The sequence below is a fragment of the Candoia aspera genome, chromosome 12 (assembly GCF_035149785.1).
Source record: "Candoia aspera isolate rCanAsp1 chromosome 12, rCanAsp1.hap2, whole genome shotgun sequence".
NCBI lineage: Eukaryota > Metazoa > Chordata > Lepidosauria > Squamata > Boidae > Candoia > Candoia aspera.
The window spans coordinates 2,657,872-2,677,020 of NC_086164.1; the positions used below are offsets into that span (position 1 = coordinate 2,657,872).

Here is a 19,149-nt window from a genome sequence, read left to right on the forward strand (position 1 = left end):
CAAACCAACCATAGTAGGGTGCCACATTGTTGCAATGAATGTTTACATCTAGAATTCTCACAAAACATTTCCGTTCAAACAAGTTTGGGCTAATTTACAGCTGGAGGATGCAATAGAATTCCAACCCCAGCAACGGGGTCCTTGGCTTGATCTGGCCCTTCCCTTAATGATTGAAAAGCCTTCCTTGCTGTGTAAATTTCACAGGTAAATGTGCAGCAATATCTTTAATTAATTAATTAATTAATTAATTAATATTAATATATTAAGAACTACAGTTCGGCTTTGCCAAAAACAAGGCATGTCGGTACATTGGGGAACAAATTTGCCATCTCACTTGTGTACTCTGGCGGAGGCTGGTTGGTGGTATTACTATTATTATGGTCGGTCACACAGTCAGCCAGATGTTTAGACTGGATTTGGCATTTCTGTCCACCTACTGAGTCCTTCCCAAGGACCTGGGAGAGGCAGATGTTGTTGTTTAATAATATTATAGGTATCATCACAGGATATCAGCTGTTCCAAGTAAAGCTGCCTTTTGCAAATCGTAACAGGCGCCTTGGGTGCAATTCTGTAACATCTGGAGCACCACCTGAACACCATCAGCACTGACAAAATCACCATTATTATTATTATTATAATATTGATGGAGCTTCTGGATCAAAACAGAAGGTGTAAAATATGCCCTCCTTCCAAAGAACTAAACAAATGAAGAGAAACTTCAATCTGGTGCTCTCATTCAATTTTCAGATGCAACAGATCTGCCCAGCTCATTCCCCTAAGTTATCCCCTTTCTAAAACACTTCTGTTCCCCCTTCCTTCCTCCTTACCCGAATAGGACTTCCGTATCCCCAATGCCGCCATCCTTTTCCTCAGGAGCCGTTGCTTCCCCTTTCAACTGCAGCCCGCATCTGCGAGCAAGCTCAGAGAAAGTTCAAAGATGGATTGAAAGTATTCTCCAAGGTACCAGCCAGAAACATCTTTGTGGTATACATGGATCATTAATGGACATTAGGAGCAGAAGACCATTACGACTTTCAGCGCGCATTAAAAATGCATGGCTTCAAAAAGTTGTCTTCTGGCAAAGTTGTTGGAGATGCGTCTTCGACGTTGGCTTCCTCTTCTTCTGCTACTTCTGTTGCTGCTACTGCTTTGGCTTCAGTGTGATATTTTTTTTTGCAAATGCTGGATTTTATTTGCCCATCTAAGATCACGAGGGAGGAAAATTACCCATCAGTGTAACCAGATCCCCTGGTATCTTAGACCTTTTCTTTTTAATGTTTCCGTTTAAAGACAAAAGAAAACTGAACAGCCCAAAAAGCCTTTTAGAGGAAAAAAAATATCCAAGCTGGTTTTGTTTAAGCTGAATTATTGATGATCCATGAGCGCAGTTGTAAACATTTTCAGCAATCATGTTTGCCAAAACTCCTGAGAGAATTGCCACTTTAATGCTTCTTTTTCTGGGTGTTGCCAATGGTGTATCAGAGACCAGGGTCTACAGCTTCTTGAGGGCCAAACAGCTCACTTGTGTTGGGGACAACACACTTTTGGGATGTATTCCAGGGTTGGACACACGCAGAATAGGCAGAGGTAGGATCAAGAAGTCCCCAGGGCCAGGATAACAACTACGTGTTATTTCTTCCTGTCTACATGTCAGTCATCCAATCAAGTTAGATTGATTAAAGAGTCGGTAGGATTGCTCTCCATATATTTAACAAACTTCCTTTCCTGCCACATCAACAATGACAATTTGGGGGCAAAGTTTGGAGGGCCTCTGGAAGTGACATTGAAAGCTTTTGGGAGGCATCATCAACCAAGATTTGAGTTCTGCCTTAGATACAACACTGAGAGAAAGATTTACGTTGGCCACATTTTGAAATCTTGCGTTTGTCAAGGGAAACCTACGCACCATCAAGGTCATGACTATCCCCTTGGATGTCCTAAAATAGAATGAAAGCAAGGTGGCCTTGTGCTTTTGTTGTTGTTGTTGTTGTAAATTCTTCTTCTCTTCCAAAGCCCATCTGTCATTCCCAAACGCACATTGATGCATACATATAAGCCAGGACTCATTGAATCAAAGTCTGTGCTTTTTGCAATGGGCCAAGTCAAGTTGCCATATGGACTATTATTAGTTACTGGCTCGGAAGACTTGTTCAGCTAAGATCTGGGGTGTCCATTCTTTTTCCCCTTGTTCCTTCACAAGCTTCATGACTGGGGAAGGCAATGGCAAACCACCTCGCTCTATAGTCTGCCAGGAAAACGTCGTGAAAGCGGCGTCCCCAAAGAGTCAGAAAAATTACTTGGGGACCTTTCTTCTTCTTCCTTCACAAGCAGGAAGGAAGAGAGTGAAAAAAAGAAGGGTCCAGGCAACAGGGACCACCAAGCTCCAGAATATGCAAGAGGAAAAGAGGGCAGGACCAGCGGTGGTGGTGCATCCTCCTTACTTGATTTCTCTTCCTTCTTCCTTGCACTCCCATGCCTTGGCTGCCAAGATCTAGACAACTTTTGGATGGCACTAAAGAGATGCCACCATTAAGTGGCTGTCTGAGTTTTTGTTTTTGTTTTTTTTGAAGCAAAAGGGATGCTGCCTTCTAGTGATCCTTTGGATTTTTGCAACCCAGATTTGGTGGCTGTACTGAACACAATCAAGTTTCAATCAAATGAATATCTGTAGCTCAGGGTTGAACTGTGGAGTTCTTGGTGCTCTCTGAGCCTTGTTGTTTTCTTGCAGATGTTTCATTGCCAGACTGGGCAACATCTTCAGTGCGGACATCTTTGCACTGAAGATGTTGCCTAGTCTGGCAATGAAATGTCTGCAGGAAAACAACAAGGCTCAGAGAGCACCAAGGACTCCACAATCAAGTTTGTTAAAGGTGTGGGGTGGAACAGGCACAGTCAAGGGAAGCTCCCAGCTCAGCAGAGTTGGGCCACCCCCTCCTCTCTCTTTTTCTTATGGTTTTGGCAGCAAAAAGTTAGATTCTGCTCAGTTTTTCCTGCCATCCAAGAGTCAGTGGGATTTTTGCAACTCAGATCTGCAACCTTTGATCTGCTGTTTCCTTCTTTTTTTCTCCATCTCAATAAATTGCTGGCATAATATTAACAATGATGAAAATAACAAGAGTTTGCCTGGTGAAACCAGGAAACACAGCTTAGGATTTGTGCAGCTACAATGAGGATTGGCCTCTATCTGATCTTGCTATCTGCCCTCCCTGCCCCATCACAACTGGAAAAAATGCCAGACAAACCAACTTCCGGTTACTTTCTAGTAATAGTAGCTATATGTGATGCTTTTTTTTCTTTCTTTCAAATTTAGCTGCTGGTCCCATTCTGCTCTCTGGTGGTGAATGAAGTGCATGCAATAGATTGTAATTGTGGCCTTTAAAAAAAACCCAAGGCTTTAATAATTGCTCACTTAATGCTGATTTTGGCAAGGATAATAAACAGGCAAAATTTTAGCATTGGTGGGCATTTAACTCAACTTCTTGGCTAATGCAACAATAAATAGTTTGCTAGTAGCCCATCACCAGTAGCAAAATCATACTTACGATTATTTATCAATGCATTTTATTTGGGGATCTGAACATATGATCAATGTTTTTTTAAATTTTCACCTCGTTGGGAGGCTTTATTAAATGGCAATTTGCCCATCAGGTAAAGATTGCTAAAACTCAAGGTGAATGTTTCTGTAAAATGTAGGGCCTACTATTTTATTTTATTTCAATATTAGGAATGAATTCTGAGTCAACTATACATCGTATTTCAGTGTTTGGAAGTATATTAAGTAAGACCAAATAAATAAAAAACCCACAGTAAAATTCCACATTAGTATAGTGTTTTCTTGCATTCCTTGGAAAGATTCATTCTGACCTGAATGTTTTGGGATTCTGTATTCTGATCAATCTGACTAGATTAATAGTGTTAGATAATTACCTAAGTTTTGAAGATGTGTTCACGTACTGAAAGAAGAGGAAATAAAAACATAGTAAAAGTCCAAATGTTCTTACGTATTTTCTTTGCTTATAACTTCAGTTTATACCCCAGCTTTATACCTGAAGCAGCTAACAATGCCAAACCCTACCAAACCAGATTTTCAAAAAGCTAGAAACTGCAAGTTTTTTTTTTTAAATCACGTTCTTTTTCTTTTGGCAATAAATTCAGAATCTCATCCTGAGATGCATGGTTGCTAGATGATGGGCAATGTTAGTTGTGTGAATCTGGTTCAGAGTTTAGCAGCATGAATGAAACCAGAGAAGTTGACAAAGAGAATCTCAGTCTCTTCAGGTTGTCTTCATTTGCTGGGATCAGATTCTGCCCAAGGTGGTGGACCTTTACTTGAACTAATTAAACAATTTCTTCTCTCTCTACTTTGCCTCTTGAGTTTCACAGGGGACAACTTTTGGCAACAAATTCAATGAAGAGAGGGAGTTTAGCCCCTTGAGGGTCACAACAGTTTCTTTTACAAGTTGATCCTTGAGGGAACCAGGGTCTACTTGCCAAAGAAACTATTGGGAACCAGATCTTCTTCTTACCCACCTCTGGCTATACATTCCAAGTTCTTTTATTCTATGGCCTTTTGATTGGAGATGCAAGGAAATCCTTTTTATTGGAGACCTTCGTTTGTAAGCAATGCACCAACCTCAGTCCTTCCCTTCTTTTCTAGGTATGCTTCATTCTTTCATTCTTAGCTAATGGCTCTAGCTGGAAGCATTTTTCAACCTTCGTAATGCATTCTCTCCTGGTGGTCCAGATGTTTTCTTCACCACCCATGCTTTGGAGACATCCAGGTTCAACTACTATGATCCCTATGAGAAGATGCCCTAATAATCACTTCTTAAAACCAGAACTTTAGCTAAGGAACAGCTTAAAAGCCAAATGAACTGGTAGATACTTTAGTGTAATGTGCAGGTTATGGGGAAAATTTAAGCGCTTCGTTTTACAGATTGTTAAAGATTATGTTCCTTGTTATCATTTCATTTTCCTTGACCCCATCAAGTGAAGCTTATTTGCATATTATAAATAGGGACATTCATTGAGGGGGGGGGTTCAAAAAAGTCACAAGGGCTGCCGTGAACATGTGATTGAACCCCCACCCCTGTACATTTGTCCTGTGTGTGACACACATACCAAACCAGTGAGGTTTCAATTGTGTGATTGCAGCTCCCATCTCGAATTTTTGGACTCCCCAGATTACAAAAGTCAAGCTTCTTTTTATCTTGCAAAGATGATAACATATATTTGTCATAATAATGGCATATAATATAAAGGAGAGGTATAAAGAGGAAGGAAGGGTGGATGAAAGAATGTGGAAGTGGGTTTGGATGACAGCATTGCAATCAGTTATATGCCTTAAATATGTCGCAGATATATTATTTCAGATCCAATTTATTTATTTATATTTATTTATCAAATTTTAACCACCACCCATCTCCCCCACATGGGGGACCCTGGGCGGTTCACCATAAAAAAAATTAAAATTTCAATAAAATCATAAATACAACCATTAATCAGTCAGCATAAAATGCAATGAAGTCCAAGCCCTGGCGGATCTAATTCAAACCATGAGGGCATAAAACTGGTCCCTGCAGAACCAGGGAATCAACCAGCCCCAAGAATGGCTCTTCCCCTCCCTATTCCAGGCAATCCAATAATATGGAACGATCAGGATCTGAACATCGTTTGCTTAAACAAAGACCCCTAAGGGACAAGCAACTGTCTAGCCACAGGGGTGCAAAGACTGAGGTTAGTGAAGGCCACATCCTGCAAATGAGGAGCTCATTTCTAGAGATTTCCCATTGTCTTTGCTTTGCTCAAAGGCTATGGGAAATGTGTGTCTGTGTGTGCTTGCATAGGCATAAAGCCTCTTTTACGAGGAGCTCAAGTAGACAACTGTGCAGGCTTTTTGGCCATAGTACAATGGTGGTTTGTCCTCATCTTCTTCTGCTGATTTTTGAACCGTCTCAGTTTGAGCTAGAGGTGTGGTAGTCTCCCCTCCAAATATTAACCTGGTTTGTCCTTGCTTAGCTTCCAAGCCCGACATCAGCCAGGTTGCTACCAGCTAGCAACTGTGACCAGAGGGGTTTTTTCTTGAACTGCAGTTTAATACACTGAAATACCATGAGATGGCAGCAGTTCCTAAGAAATCTGAACTTTTCACAGTGCCAAAAAGCCTTTTCTATGAATTACATTTCGTCTTTTTTTGGGGTGGTGGTGGCGCACTACTACGATATTTTTCTTACCTCCTAAAATCAGTGTTTCCTAACCTCCCACTTTCCAGATGTGTGGACTACATCTTCCATCATCCCCAGTCATAGGATTCCTGGGCAGAGGGCATCCAATCTCTTTCTTTGGCCAGTATTCTCCAATTCCCATAATTCCAACCCGGGATAATCAATTAGGGCAATGAGTTGTAGTCCAGATTGATAGGGAAGGAATATGTATGATCTTTTGTGAATTTGGAGAACATCAAAATACCATTTTTAGTTCAATGTGCATCCCTTCCCCACAGCTGCATGTGCTTACAAATACATGTTTCTATTTTGAAAAACAATTTAGGTAACTACTTCAGACACACTTGTGCAACATGCAGTCGTTTGCCTTTATGTCAGACAAGTTCCCAGTTCTCTTGAAGAATCTGCATCTTTATCATGCCATCTTTGCACGGTGTCCTTTTCATGGCCACCTGTTTATCTGCCCAGAATCAGGGAAATGAGACCAGGAATTTATTTAGGCTGATTTCTGGCAAGTGAAGCATTTCACAGTTCACAACTTGAACACAAGCTAAGATTCTGAAAACCAGCAATGAATATATGCAAGTAACTGTGCTAAAAACTATACTTTCCTATCCTTCTTGAGCCAAATGCTAATTTTAGCATTTGGCTCAAGGTAGCAGATTGTTAAAATTTTATTATGCTGAATATGAATGATTCTTTTATACTTTTCTGAGTGTACTCCTCAGCATATCAAGCAGAGAAATGAGTTTACCCACATATGTGCTTGCAATGCACAGGGAGCGAAGACTGGGATTTGCAGCCATACAGTTTGAGAAATGACTTGACAACAGCTTTCTCTATCAGGGGAACAAAGAAAATAATTCTGAGAGGAAGAGGCAGTGAATCACCACCACCGCCACCACCGCCACCAGCTACCAACAGGTGAAATAATTCACTGTTTAACTTTTATTTCTCTCCATGACATGAAATCACCCATTATTTTCTAGAAATTAAGCCCTGGGATGCTAATCCAAGCCGAATTGCAATCTTTGGCCTGGAAAAAGTTAGCCCAAGTTACAAATAAAGCTAGCTGCTGCTTAGCACGTCTTAAATCCCCTCTCTCTGTGCTTTCATTATTATTTACTATTACCTGCCAGGTTCCTCTCTGTGATATTTTAAAATGAACCGTTTGTTATTGCTGTTTAACATCAGTAAACCGCCTAGAGTCCACGGGGATGGAGACGGTAGAGATTGTGCACCAACGGCACGAACGAATAAATGAGTGTTGCATTTTCTCCAGCTGCCGGTGCGTGTGCTCCCCCTCCTCACCTGGGCCACCAAGAGCAGACACTGAATGGGGCCTGGCGTCATTCCTGGGGACCCATTTTGCTGCCTGCTCTGAATGCACCTGTGACTGTCCTGCCTTTTGTCTAACCAAAGCAACAAGAAGTGGAGATGTGCAATAAGTTGCTTAGTTTGTAATGAAATTTTGTAACTTTACAAAAAATGTAATTTGGAATATTTTTATTATTTGGTATTTGTTTCTTCTGCACTTATTTTTAAGATGATGTTGATGATGATGATGATGATCATGATAACTGGAACATGTTGCCACCAGATGGCAGATTTTGGCAGGAAACTGAACCAATACATGGAAGATAGAGCCATCAAAGACAACTGATTTGAGGATTATTTACCCTTTCTCAAAAGATGGGCAGCATATCTTAAATACTGGGAGCCATGAATGGAAGAGGCTCCCATAATATTCCACATGTCTTTCCGTTCATTTTCCCGGTTTTGCCCAGTCTCCCACAGTTTGGGAGCTTCCAATATGGGACACGACATGCTGGCCTCTGGCCTGATCCAGCCTCACCGCTCTCCAGACCTTCTTATTAAGTTGAGGATGCAGTCAGATCCTTCAAAATAGTCTGCTCACAGACTGCTGAGAGATGTTAGAAGTATGCTCCTGTTTCTTGATAGGTATGGAGGACTTTTGAGCTGACTTTGGGAAAGGTATGAGAAGGGAATTAAGGGAAGAAGGAAGGAGCAAGCTATGAAGGTGGGACTTAGACAAGCCTCTGCAACTTCCTCTCTATTTATCCCATCTTATACTGGATAAAAATTTCCTTCTGGGGCTTCCTTCTGTCTCTGGATCATGTAGTCTCTTCTCTAAGCCTTCTCTTCTCTAAGTGCCCCCCTTAATGGCTTCCTCCCTCCCTCCTTCCTTCCTTCCCTCCTGTCAGCTCTAAAGAGTTGCTTGCACTCCTAACCACTAGTTTTTCACACACACCGCATAGTCAGTTTTGCATGTAATGTATAGATAATGAACCTCTTTCTCCAAGAAAGATGGCTTAGTTTATTTGGAAAGATGGGGACAGAAAGTAATATGCTCTCATCCTGAACAAAACATAGTCCATCAAAGGTACTGATGAACTGAAAAACTTCATGGCATACAGTACTTTGTCACGAACGCTTTGCTTCTCAACATCCCATCATTCAGAATTAGATTTCACAGGCTCACATATACCCCCAGCCTGCTCTTTCCAGCCCATCTGTCAAATGCGTTACAGGAGCATTCTTGACAAGATGGATCAAAGTGACAGGCACCGCTTCTGTCCCCTTTCCAGCACAAGAACAACTCCGCTGCTAAGCGACTGACCACTTTGGGCTATCAACGGAGAGGAGGTTGAGAGAGTGGGCCATGGCCGTGAATCTAAGTGGGGAATGCTTTTCTTTAAAAAATCCCACTGTTTCTACAGGAGAAAGAGGATAACATGTTGAAGTCTCACAACAGTGTAAGGTTCTGCCTTCAACAGGCTAGACTAAGTATTCATTTCACCCCACGTTGTCCTGGTCATGGTTCTCCAGAGGTCCAGTGGACAAAAGGATTTCCCATGACTTGCTACATGATCTTTATAATGGGATGCACTGGGGAATGAGCCTGTTATTTTCCAGAATTGTTCAAGGTTCTAAGAGGAGTGTTATGACTGCTACTAGAGGACATAGAAGCATCAAGCTCCTTGGGGCTCCCTTGGGCAACTGCTGGCGACTTCAGAGCATTCTCTTCAGCTTGTGGAATCACAGAATTGGTCTGCCATGGCTTGATTCAGGTCAGGATTTGGGACTGAATCCAATTCAGATCCCTGGCAGAGAGCTAGTGGAAAGCTTTCCATTCACCATAAATTACCTATCATTCTCTTTCAAAGCCAAGTCTCAGTTTATGCTCCCCCTGGGTTCTCTCTATTATTTCTGCACAAGGCAAAGTTCCATTCTGCACCAAGGTGAAAGTCTGAATCTTACAGAGGAAGCAATTTTTTTCTCTCAACGGCTGAATGGATTTCGTGTCTGATGAACCTTTGCGATGCCTCTATTAAGTATTTGAGGCTGGAGGTGGGTGGGAAGAAGATTCCATTCAAGATTCCATCTACCAGACAACCCCATCTGTCACAAACTCTGAAGGACTGTCAACTTTACAGCAATACCCCAACCCCTTCATACTTGGGAATGTATGTATCCCATGGTTGCTTAACACACAATGATGTAACGCTTAATGCGGGTATCAAGCTATGTCTGCACGGAGGGTGTGTCATTTACAAGCTCTTCTTCTAATGACATCAGTGACTTTACAGAGCAATCCCTCTCCTTCCATTCTCCAGCATACCAGCCAAATGAATGAATGAATGAATGAATGGATGGATGGATGGATGGATGGATGGATGGAAAATAAAGGTCCCTAGCATCACATTGATAAAGTCTTGTTTAATGGCTATCTAGGCAAAAGGCAAGATTAGCCTGAGAAGCTATGTGTGAACATCGCAAATGAACTGTGACTTCAGAGGAAGATCCAGCACAGATGCGGGGAATGAAATAGCACATTCTGCATTTTGCCTTGAATGAACATATACAAATCTATCATACCCATCATACACACAGCATCACAAAATCTCTAGATAACGTGTGGTAACGCGTGCTGGCTGAGCAAAGCTGAAGACATGTAGAAAACAATTCCTTGACTTTCTCGCAGCCAATTCCTATGTGCAGAGGCCACAACAGCTCTCTGGGGCCTTTGGAACATCAAATGGGAGCATTGCACAAATAGATGAACACAGAGAGACTCACATTCTTTGGCCCAGCACAAAGCAAACTAGGTATTTTTCTTTTCTTTTTCTAAATGGCTTTGAGTTGATGCCCTGAAAAATGTCTCGAGTAGGGAGGAAATCTGATGGGGAGAGCGGTAATGATGGATGGATGAATGAATGAATGTATGACCAACATTACTGCTCTCCCTGTTGCTGGGACGTGAGGGTTCCATTCTTGGGTGAAAAAGCTCAATGTTCTGGCATGACATGGTCCATGCCTGGTCCATGCTTCATAAACCCTGAGATGCTCCTTGTGAGATTGCAGGTGACAGGCCTTCTCACTGGTGGCCCCACTGGAGGTATGGATGGCCTCAACCTTGCTTGCTTTTTGCAAACAGTGAACATTATTCTCTCCATACATACTTCCAGCCCTAAGGTGTTTCTGGCACCTCCTTTACATGTGGCTAATTTATTTCTTTGGTTTTCTACTATATGTTGTGTCCCACTGTCTAGAACAGGGCTTCCCCAAATTTTTCCTTCATTACCCAAAACCACCTATCTGAAAGTCCTGTTACCCAATGTCGGTAAAACACTTCAAGTCAATTTAAATGTCCCTGTTGGGGTTGGGTAATGGGTTTGTTTAATCATTACCCCCCCCCAAAAAAACACTTGTACCCAATTTTGGGTAATTTACCAGGTTTGGGAAGCACTGGTCTAGGGTCTCTTACGATTAGGGCTGGATATAAACAGTGGAAAGCAACCAACTCACTAAATGAATTGAGGGCACCATTTAAAATGTGCCTCAAAACTCCTTAATATGTTCCTCAGTAGTCTGGCTCATATGCGAAGTGTTCCCACATCAGGGTTGGCCTGACCTATTCAAATGTCTAGGGCAGTGTTTCTCAATCTTGGCAACTTTAAGATGAGTGGACTTCAACTCCCAGAATTCCCCAGCCAGCCTTGCTGGGGAATTCTGGGAGTTGAAGTCAAGACATCTTAAAGTTACCAAGGTTGAGAAACCCTGGTCTAGGGAGAAGCTACGTATAATTTCACATTCTTGAGAGGTTCAGAAAGCTGAATTTAAAAGCTAGAAGGCGGTGCTCTTCTGCAGCTGCTGTGGGATAGTCCCCTGACAGAGATCCTGTCTGGCTTTTCAGAAAATGTAAAAAATAGAATTATTTGAGCTGCTTTTTCTTAAGTCTATATGGAACACCATCTTGTTTTAGTGTTTTTCTTGCCTTTTTCTTACATTTTGTTTTTTTATGGGTTTGTGTATTAGTCTCTGTTTTGGGATTTTGGTGCAGTTAGTGTGATTGGTTTTAATCTGAACATGGATATGTTTTATTCTTTTTTCATATATATAAACTGCGAGCTACCAGGAGTTGTTCTGATTGCAGCAGGGTAGATGTTGGCTGGATAAATTTGCTGAACAAGGCATCAGCAATGCAAACAGTCAAAGATCTGCAGAGTGACGTTCTACTGGGCGCCAGATAGATAGAAAAGGGACTGTTAATCCTAATGGCAAAATGGAACCTTATTATTCTCAGGAAGTTGATTTCTTAATATGATTTCCCATAGGAGTAGGAAATAGCACTCTGGGCTCATACAAATCTGTCAGTCTGGTCCAGCCAAACAGACGAGTTGGCCAAAAGATTAACAAGAAGTTACAATGCCCTTGCTGTCTACTTCACACAGCTCCTTCCTTCGTTCCCCCCCCACCTTTTTTTTTTTTTAAAAAATAAACATTATTTGAAAAAGGAAATACCTTCTTTTAGAGGCATCCTCAGATTTAGAGGACACTGGATTATGTGTCCTGATTTGCGGCAAAAAAGGGGCTGCTGTTTCTTACATTCCCATTCTCTGCACAACCACTTAGTCTAGGGCAGGGGTTCTTGACCTGGGCCACTTTAAGATGTGTGGACTGCAGCTCCCAGAATTCCCCAGCCAGCTTTATCCTAACACAGCATGGCTACTCTTACATTCTTGGGATGGCTTTTTCTAGCTCTATAGCATTTTCTGTCATCACAATGCATGCCTAAGCTGATTATCTCCCATTGAGCAGCAAGGACCAAACATCACCCAGCCACAAACTGGATTCACAAATTCATCCTGCCCATTGTAGACTGATCACTGTAGACTGATGCTTATTATTCATGCCACTCTTCATTCCACACCACTTGTAAAACTTAAGTCTACTTTGCAATACCATAAATCAAACTTGGGCATGTCAGAGAGAGGGAGGGTATTATCTCTACTTAGTTCCTTATTCTTCTATTCTATGCAGAACATCCTAGCTTACAAATTAGTATTTTGCCTCCTCTCCTCTTCTTCCTTTGCAATCAGGCTGTTAGGAGCATTCACTGAAGTCAACAGATCTTGCAAATCTCCCTCCATTAGATGCTTAAGCAGGAAGTAGCAGCAGAGAATCAATTTGTTCAAGAGCATTCTCTGAATGTAAACAGAAGATTCACAGTAGATTTCAGTCAATCTTGTAGATAATTGTTTTCCCTCTCCAAGTTACAGTAGAATTGGGCCTGAATGCCTCTAGATTTGATTTAAAATTTGCCACAATTGCACCCAGTTAAGGAACGATGTTCAAAATACGTTTTCACTAAGCTGTGGTTGACTATGGTCTGTTAAATAAACCAGTTAATTGGATCCACATTTAAAGTAGAGCCATAAACCTATAAAGTGCATTGAACAAACCACATTATAATTTCACATGATGGGTGAAGCCAGCCACAAAGGTTCAATCTGAATTGAATAGCTGGACCAGGCACATTAGTTCAACCCCTACTTTGGTCATAACCAGAGACAACTGGCATAGAGAAAGTGAAGTTCTCCTGTACATCTTGTGCACCTCTTTGAAGGTACTGGTGATGATGACATGTGCTGCTGCTACTAGATCAGACAACTCAACTATTTAGTTAAGAACATCTCCTTTGTCCATCTTCTTTTCCAAATGCATTTTACTGAAACCCTGTAACTGACTTACAGCTACTTTTTCACTTCCTTCATTTGCACCCATCAACGGCACAAAATTCCCCAGGGGCTGCTCCAAAGACTATTGGGCTGACCCATTCCCCACCCCCAAATCTGGGTTTTTCCCTGCTGGTACCTTCCAAGGGTGTTGAACTTCAAACCATGGAAAGTCACCATGGAAAGTCATCATTCCTCTTTATCCTAAGTTGGTCAGATCCCACCTTGAGGACTGTGTCCAGTTATGGACAACACTTTCATTGGGCCTTTATTGGCTGAATAATTCATTTAGGCCTCATGAGATTTAGTTTGGGCTTAGAATGTTGAGGCAACGCAATCCTTGTGCTTTGCAAACCATGAGCAATATTACATCTAGACCTAGCCAAATGCAGTTAAACAAACTGTGAGTTCTGTGGGATGTGTGAACCAGGCCTTTAAGTCCTTAAAAACATGTCATTTTGTCCTCTCCCTTCTTACATTACCAATACCTGACTTCTGAACTTCTTCCCTGCTTTAAAGCTTCTTAAGACCAGCACATCTTGAAAGTCTGTAAAGTTCCTAAAGGGATGACAGTTATCAGTGGAGCACAAAAAGCTTCAAATTCTGTACAAAGTGATTCAGAGGCCACTTGGTGCCCCTGAAACAAAAGGACTTGGAAAGGGATGGAAAAACTGTTGGATTGGAGGCAGAGAATGAAAGATGGGACTCTTGGCATCCGAACAGGGAAGTGCTAGTTCTTATGAGCAATAGGGGCTAAATTTAGAACTTGCTGGCAGTGCACAAGTCAAGTGCCTTCCACCTTTGGAAGCCATAAATGGACTTCCAAGTTCAGTTAAAAACTTGGAAGGTTCAGTTGAACTTCTTTCAACCTATCAACACAGCTCCCTTTTTGAAGGAATGAGTTTCAGGGACCAGAAATCACACAGCAACCAAGAATTTGTGGGAGGAAATTTATGAGCAATGGCTCCCAATTTCCATGCACCTTGGTGGGAAAACTAACTCAACTGACACATTACCAGAGGACAGAGGAGGAGGTGGCCAATACTGTAGTATTAAAATGGCCTTGGGCATCTCTGTAACTTTCAGTGTTTGATAATCAGGCATTTAGAAGTTCTTCCTTCTTCTATTTTTTTTAAACCTGTTCAATTGTGTCTGATTCTCAGAGACCACCTGGAAAAGTCCCTGAAGTTTTCTTGGCAAGGTTTTTCAGAAGGGGTTTGCCATTGCCTCTTTCCTAGGGTTGAGAGAGAGTGACTGGCCCAAGGTCACCCAGCTGGTTTTGTGCCAAAGGCAGGACTAGAACTCACAGTCTCCTGGTTTCTAGCCTGATGCCTTTATCTACCACACCAAACTGCCTCTCTTTCTAATCTAGGATTATGTTAACTGACTTCCCAAGCGTGTGGCTTCAAAATTCTTTCATGCAGCAGCCCACAGTGGCCTGGATGAAATACCCCTCAAGTGTAATATTTACATATGGCAAAGAAGATATTTTTAAAGATATGGGGAGCAGTCATATTAACTGATTTCAATTCATTAAATTAAATGTACATTTTGTTTACTTTTAAGAACATCACTGAATATCTCACTGGGCTCTTGGGCAAGAAAGCTTGGTTTGATCTGATCTATTTGTCCCCAGTGACTGGCTGGAAGCTCACATACAGGACAGGAAACTTATAAGCATCCTCTAATATTGTCCTCTCCAGAATTATATTCTGCTTCCCAGCATGAGGGTTCTATTCTTGATCACCAAGACTCAAGTCATCTTTCAGCCCATTTCTACACTGGCCAACTGATGTCTTTGGGAAACTCTTAAGGAGAAAAGGTGAATTACTCCTTGTCAACCATGCTGCTTCTGAAGCATGTGTTTTATCAAGCAAACTTGGCTGGCCAGTAGCCATTGACAGACCTTTGCTTCCATGGATCAGCCTGATCTTTAGAAAGGAACTGAGCTCTGGGTACTGGTATTTCTCCTCTGTTTCACAGCAGCTGACAACATCTTCTAGCACTTACAAGGAAATTACTCCAGAAAAATGGAGTGCGCTGGTAATGCATGAAAACTGAATTTCGCTGATACAGTGATGGCCAGACCACCTCAGAAGAGGACCGTGTGATTTGGCATCACCTGAGAACTGATCCGGCCCATCTTGTTCCATGCTTGTCATTTTAAGCAAGTATCAAAAAGTTGCTTTGTGCATTTTGGCACAATCCACAGTGCACATTTATTTTCTGACACTCACATGTAGCAAGACGCTATCTCTTGAAATGAGCAAAACACCAGGCATGCAATCCTGCAAACTTTAAATAATTCTCTGTTGAAAAGAAATCCAGCTCTTTGCTGATGGAGGTCCCCTCCTTCTTGGCTGTTCTGAGCTAGTGCTCATCCCGCACGCACTGCAGATACTAGCCAGCAAAAGGAGTTTGTTGTTGGTCTGCAGTCATTCTTAAATGCAGATCTGGGGCAATGCAGCTCTGTTATGTCTCTCAGTTTCTCATGCTCTGTGAAGGATTTTTGTTGGTCAGCTGAAGGAATTTTGGCTGCACCAGGTCAGGGAAGGCCAAATGCACACCTGATGCTAGACATTGATAAGGCTGGACATCTGTTTGGGTCCTTCAGCTGGCTTGTTCACTAGTAACCAGATTGCTAGCAACAAGCCTATTACTGCAGGGTGGGAAAGACTATCTCTGCATTGCTACCATCTCACAGTAGGCAGCCACAGCTCAGTGACCAACTGCTGAATGATTTCAGTTCCTGGCCTCTTCTGGCTTTGGAGATGGGGAACCCTACAGACTGATCTGCTCTGATCTCAGTAGCCATCATCTAATAAGACTTGGGTTCGGGAAAAGTGGCTGTAGTCCATTAGTGAAACCCGGAGAGGATGTAAGACTGAAATATAATGAATGACTGTGAAACGGTGAATAAATGCGTCATTGTTAAATGAACAGAAGTGCTTAATGCAGAACATGTGACTGAAGAAACAAAGCACAGCTATTAATTTCCACCTAAGCCACACCACAGTGACTCTAGAACCCAAGAGTTTTTTGGGTCTAACCCTGGTCCCCTCTAATTTTTGTCCCAATTGTAATTTTCTGTTTGGCAGGAGGAGGAAAGCATTAAACACGTGGGCAATCACCATACCTGTTCTGTCTAATTTCATTTTGACTGGATTTACATTACATTTTTAAAATCCCATTTTATTCCTGATGCCATCTATTTAGTTAAGCTGGCCCTGCCTTTTTTTGGTGGGGGAAGGGGATAGTGCAGTGCCTGGCATTAACTAGGATGCCAGGCCTGGCCATTGGCCCAAAAGAGATGTGCCACTCTTCACTGCATGGATAGATTAGATTGTTCTACCACATCCTCCATTGAGCTAAGACTTCATTTGGAGGGGATGGGGTGCCAAAAACTAGTTTTTGCAAAAAGCATTCAGTAGGGACAAAAGGAGAATAAAAAAACCTTGTAACTCAATACACTATTTTTAACACCTTTGGCTGAGTTCTGTGTGTGCAGGCTTGATCGGCTCACACTCAGGTTTCACACTTTAAAAGAAATGTGTGCATAGCTAAATTGTTTGTATCAAAGCCTAAGAGAATGAAAACACCTTTGACTAGGAGATGTTTGCAGCTGGAAAAAAAAGGAAGTGAAATGGTGAACATTATTGACAAGAGGACCCCAGCAGAAGGATACAAGTAATATACTATTAAAATAGATTATGAGTTACCACACAAAGCATCTGCTTAAGCATTCCTAAGCACACCTCCTTTGAAGTAGATTTTCTAAAATGAATACCAGTGTGCAATTCTAAGTAAAAAGAACTGAGATAGATAAAAATAAATCTGCTTTTTACTGGCCAGATGCCCCAAAAGATTGACGTCAGGACTGATATAGAGAAGATTTGAATTATTCTCCTAATTCTGCCCTTTCTTTCCTTGATGTCTAAATAATGGCTCCTGTGTTGGGAAATGGTTTCAACAGTCTGACATGACAGGAGACAGCTTATGATGAGAAGTTGAATGGGGCACTGCGTTAATAGCGGATGCCTCCATCTTTCCAATCCAGAAGAAAGAGGTTAGAGTGGTCAACCAATGAAGTACACAGGAGAAGAGAAAATTGACAGAAAGGAGGGGGTGAAGCAGCAAAAATGGATTTCAGTTAAATGGATTGGAGTCAAAGAGTGATCTACTGCTCAATCAACATCAAGGCCACAGGATGTAGAAGACATTTTCCATCTTTTCAATACTTTTCCAGGTTCTGCTAGCTTCCTAACTCAGAATGCTCAAAAATTAATTCCATGTTGCATTTTTAAAAAATTGTTCTCATACTAAGGATCACTGCCTGAGCAGTATGTTTTAACCAGCCCTGCCCCACCATTATCATACCTGTCCCATCCGTTCCGGCAGGAGGGGCATGTTTTGGGTTGTTTCAGCTAAGGCGTGTTGGCTGGTGCGGCCCAGGAGGCAGCATCTTCTGTCGTGGCATCTGCCCTCTGGAATGCCACCCCTCTGGAGATCAGGTCGGCCCCATCCCTACTGGTCTACTGTAAGGCCCTGAAGATGTGGCTTTGTGGCTGAGCCTGGGCCCCTGAGTATGGGAGGGAACCCACTGTTTGGTTATGCTGAATGTTGGAGCAGGGCTTTGTGATCTTTTTTCCAGATGCTATGGAATTTATATTTTTGGATATGTTTTTATTGTTATTAATATTGTAAGCCGCCCAGAGTCACCTGTGTGAGATGGGCAGCCATATAAATCTAAATGAATGAATGAATGTGAGGCTTCTTAACTCATTTTGATTAGCTTAACTGATTACCTTACCTTACCTTAGCTCAGCGGTAAGAGACATCTAGTTTAATCATCACCACTTCCAGCGGCCCAGTGAAATAATTTTAGATTTCAGTTTTCATGGTTTTTTTTTGAGAGGGGGGACATTTTAGCTGGTAAAGTGTAACAGTGGCTACCTTCTCAAATGATAGTATGTGCCACTTTTGTGGGCTTCAAAATATACTAAGCCAGCCGGCCTGTTGGTGAATGTTTAACTTTGGCGGTGTTGTTATCCTTATTGCTTCTGCAAATGTAATGGGCCATTTGACATTCATGATTTTGTAATTTGCTATTCAAAGTGTCTGTAGTTTGGGGGAAGGATGTTATATGTCTTGTTTGTTTATGTAGCTTGTGCTCTGATGCAATACAGAGAGAGGAATAAGACTGAAACTAACATCTGCAGAAGTAATAGGACAAAGGAGAGGTCCTGGAAATCCACTGCAAAGCTGTCCAAGCTCTAAAGAGAGATAAGCATACATGGATCACCAAGCTGGCATCTTCCATATCTGCTGGACTACTACTCCCATCATGTCCAGAAGATATAGGCATGATGCTAGTGGAGGATGATGGGACTTATAATGGTAATGTGATAGAGATTTGGAGGATTTGAAGTTGAGGAACATTGCCTAACTACAATAGCTCGAGAAAGATTTGAGTAGCAACTACATGTGTGAGAAGCTGGATCAAATGATGGTTGTTGTAGAGTTCAAGCATTTGAGTAGACAGTTTTTTGAGGTGGAGACAATCTCTCCAGAAAGGTCCAAGGACAGTTCTTTTTTCTGGATTGAGGTGGAAATATTTGAATTTACAGATCAGGAACTCTTAGGGACCTGCATTTTGCTAAGTCTACCATTGGTCTGTCCTGAAGATTATTACGTCATTAAAACTATCTCCAAAGTTTTAGTCCAGAGTTTCTCCAGCTTAACCTGGAGATGCCTGCTGTGGACTGAATGGTGAGACCTTTGATGTGCAATGCAGATTTTTTTTACCATTAAGCGATGACCAGCTCAATGGCTGGCATAAACCTGAAGAACTGCAGAGTTCCACTGGTGTGCAGGAGATATTCTTG

At 41.9% G+C, this 19,149-nt stretch overlaps 1 protein-coding gene across 2 annotated transcripts in view; it reads right to left on the bottom strand.

The window, feature by feature from the left end:
- Positions 1 to 19,149, bottom strand: part of FGF13 (fibroblast growth factor 13) — a 128,113-nt gene that overhangs the window by 34,500 nt on the left and 74,464 nt on the right. Inside the window, exon 1 of one of the 2 annotated variants that reach the window (XM_063313588.1) lies at positions 828 to 1,148. The exons of the other annotated variant lie outside the window; for it this stretch is intronic. Within the exon in view, the coding sequence (XP_063169658.1) occupies positions 828 to 861 (34 nt within the window). The 5' untranslated portion in view covers positions 862 to 1,148. Of the gene's footprint in view, positions 1 to 827; positions 1,149 to 19,149 lie in introns of those variants that run through there. 2 annotated transcript variants of the gene reach the window in all.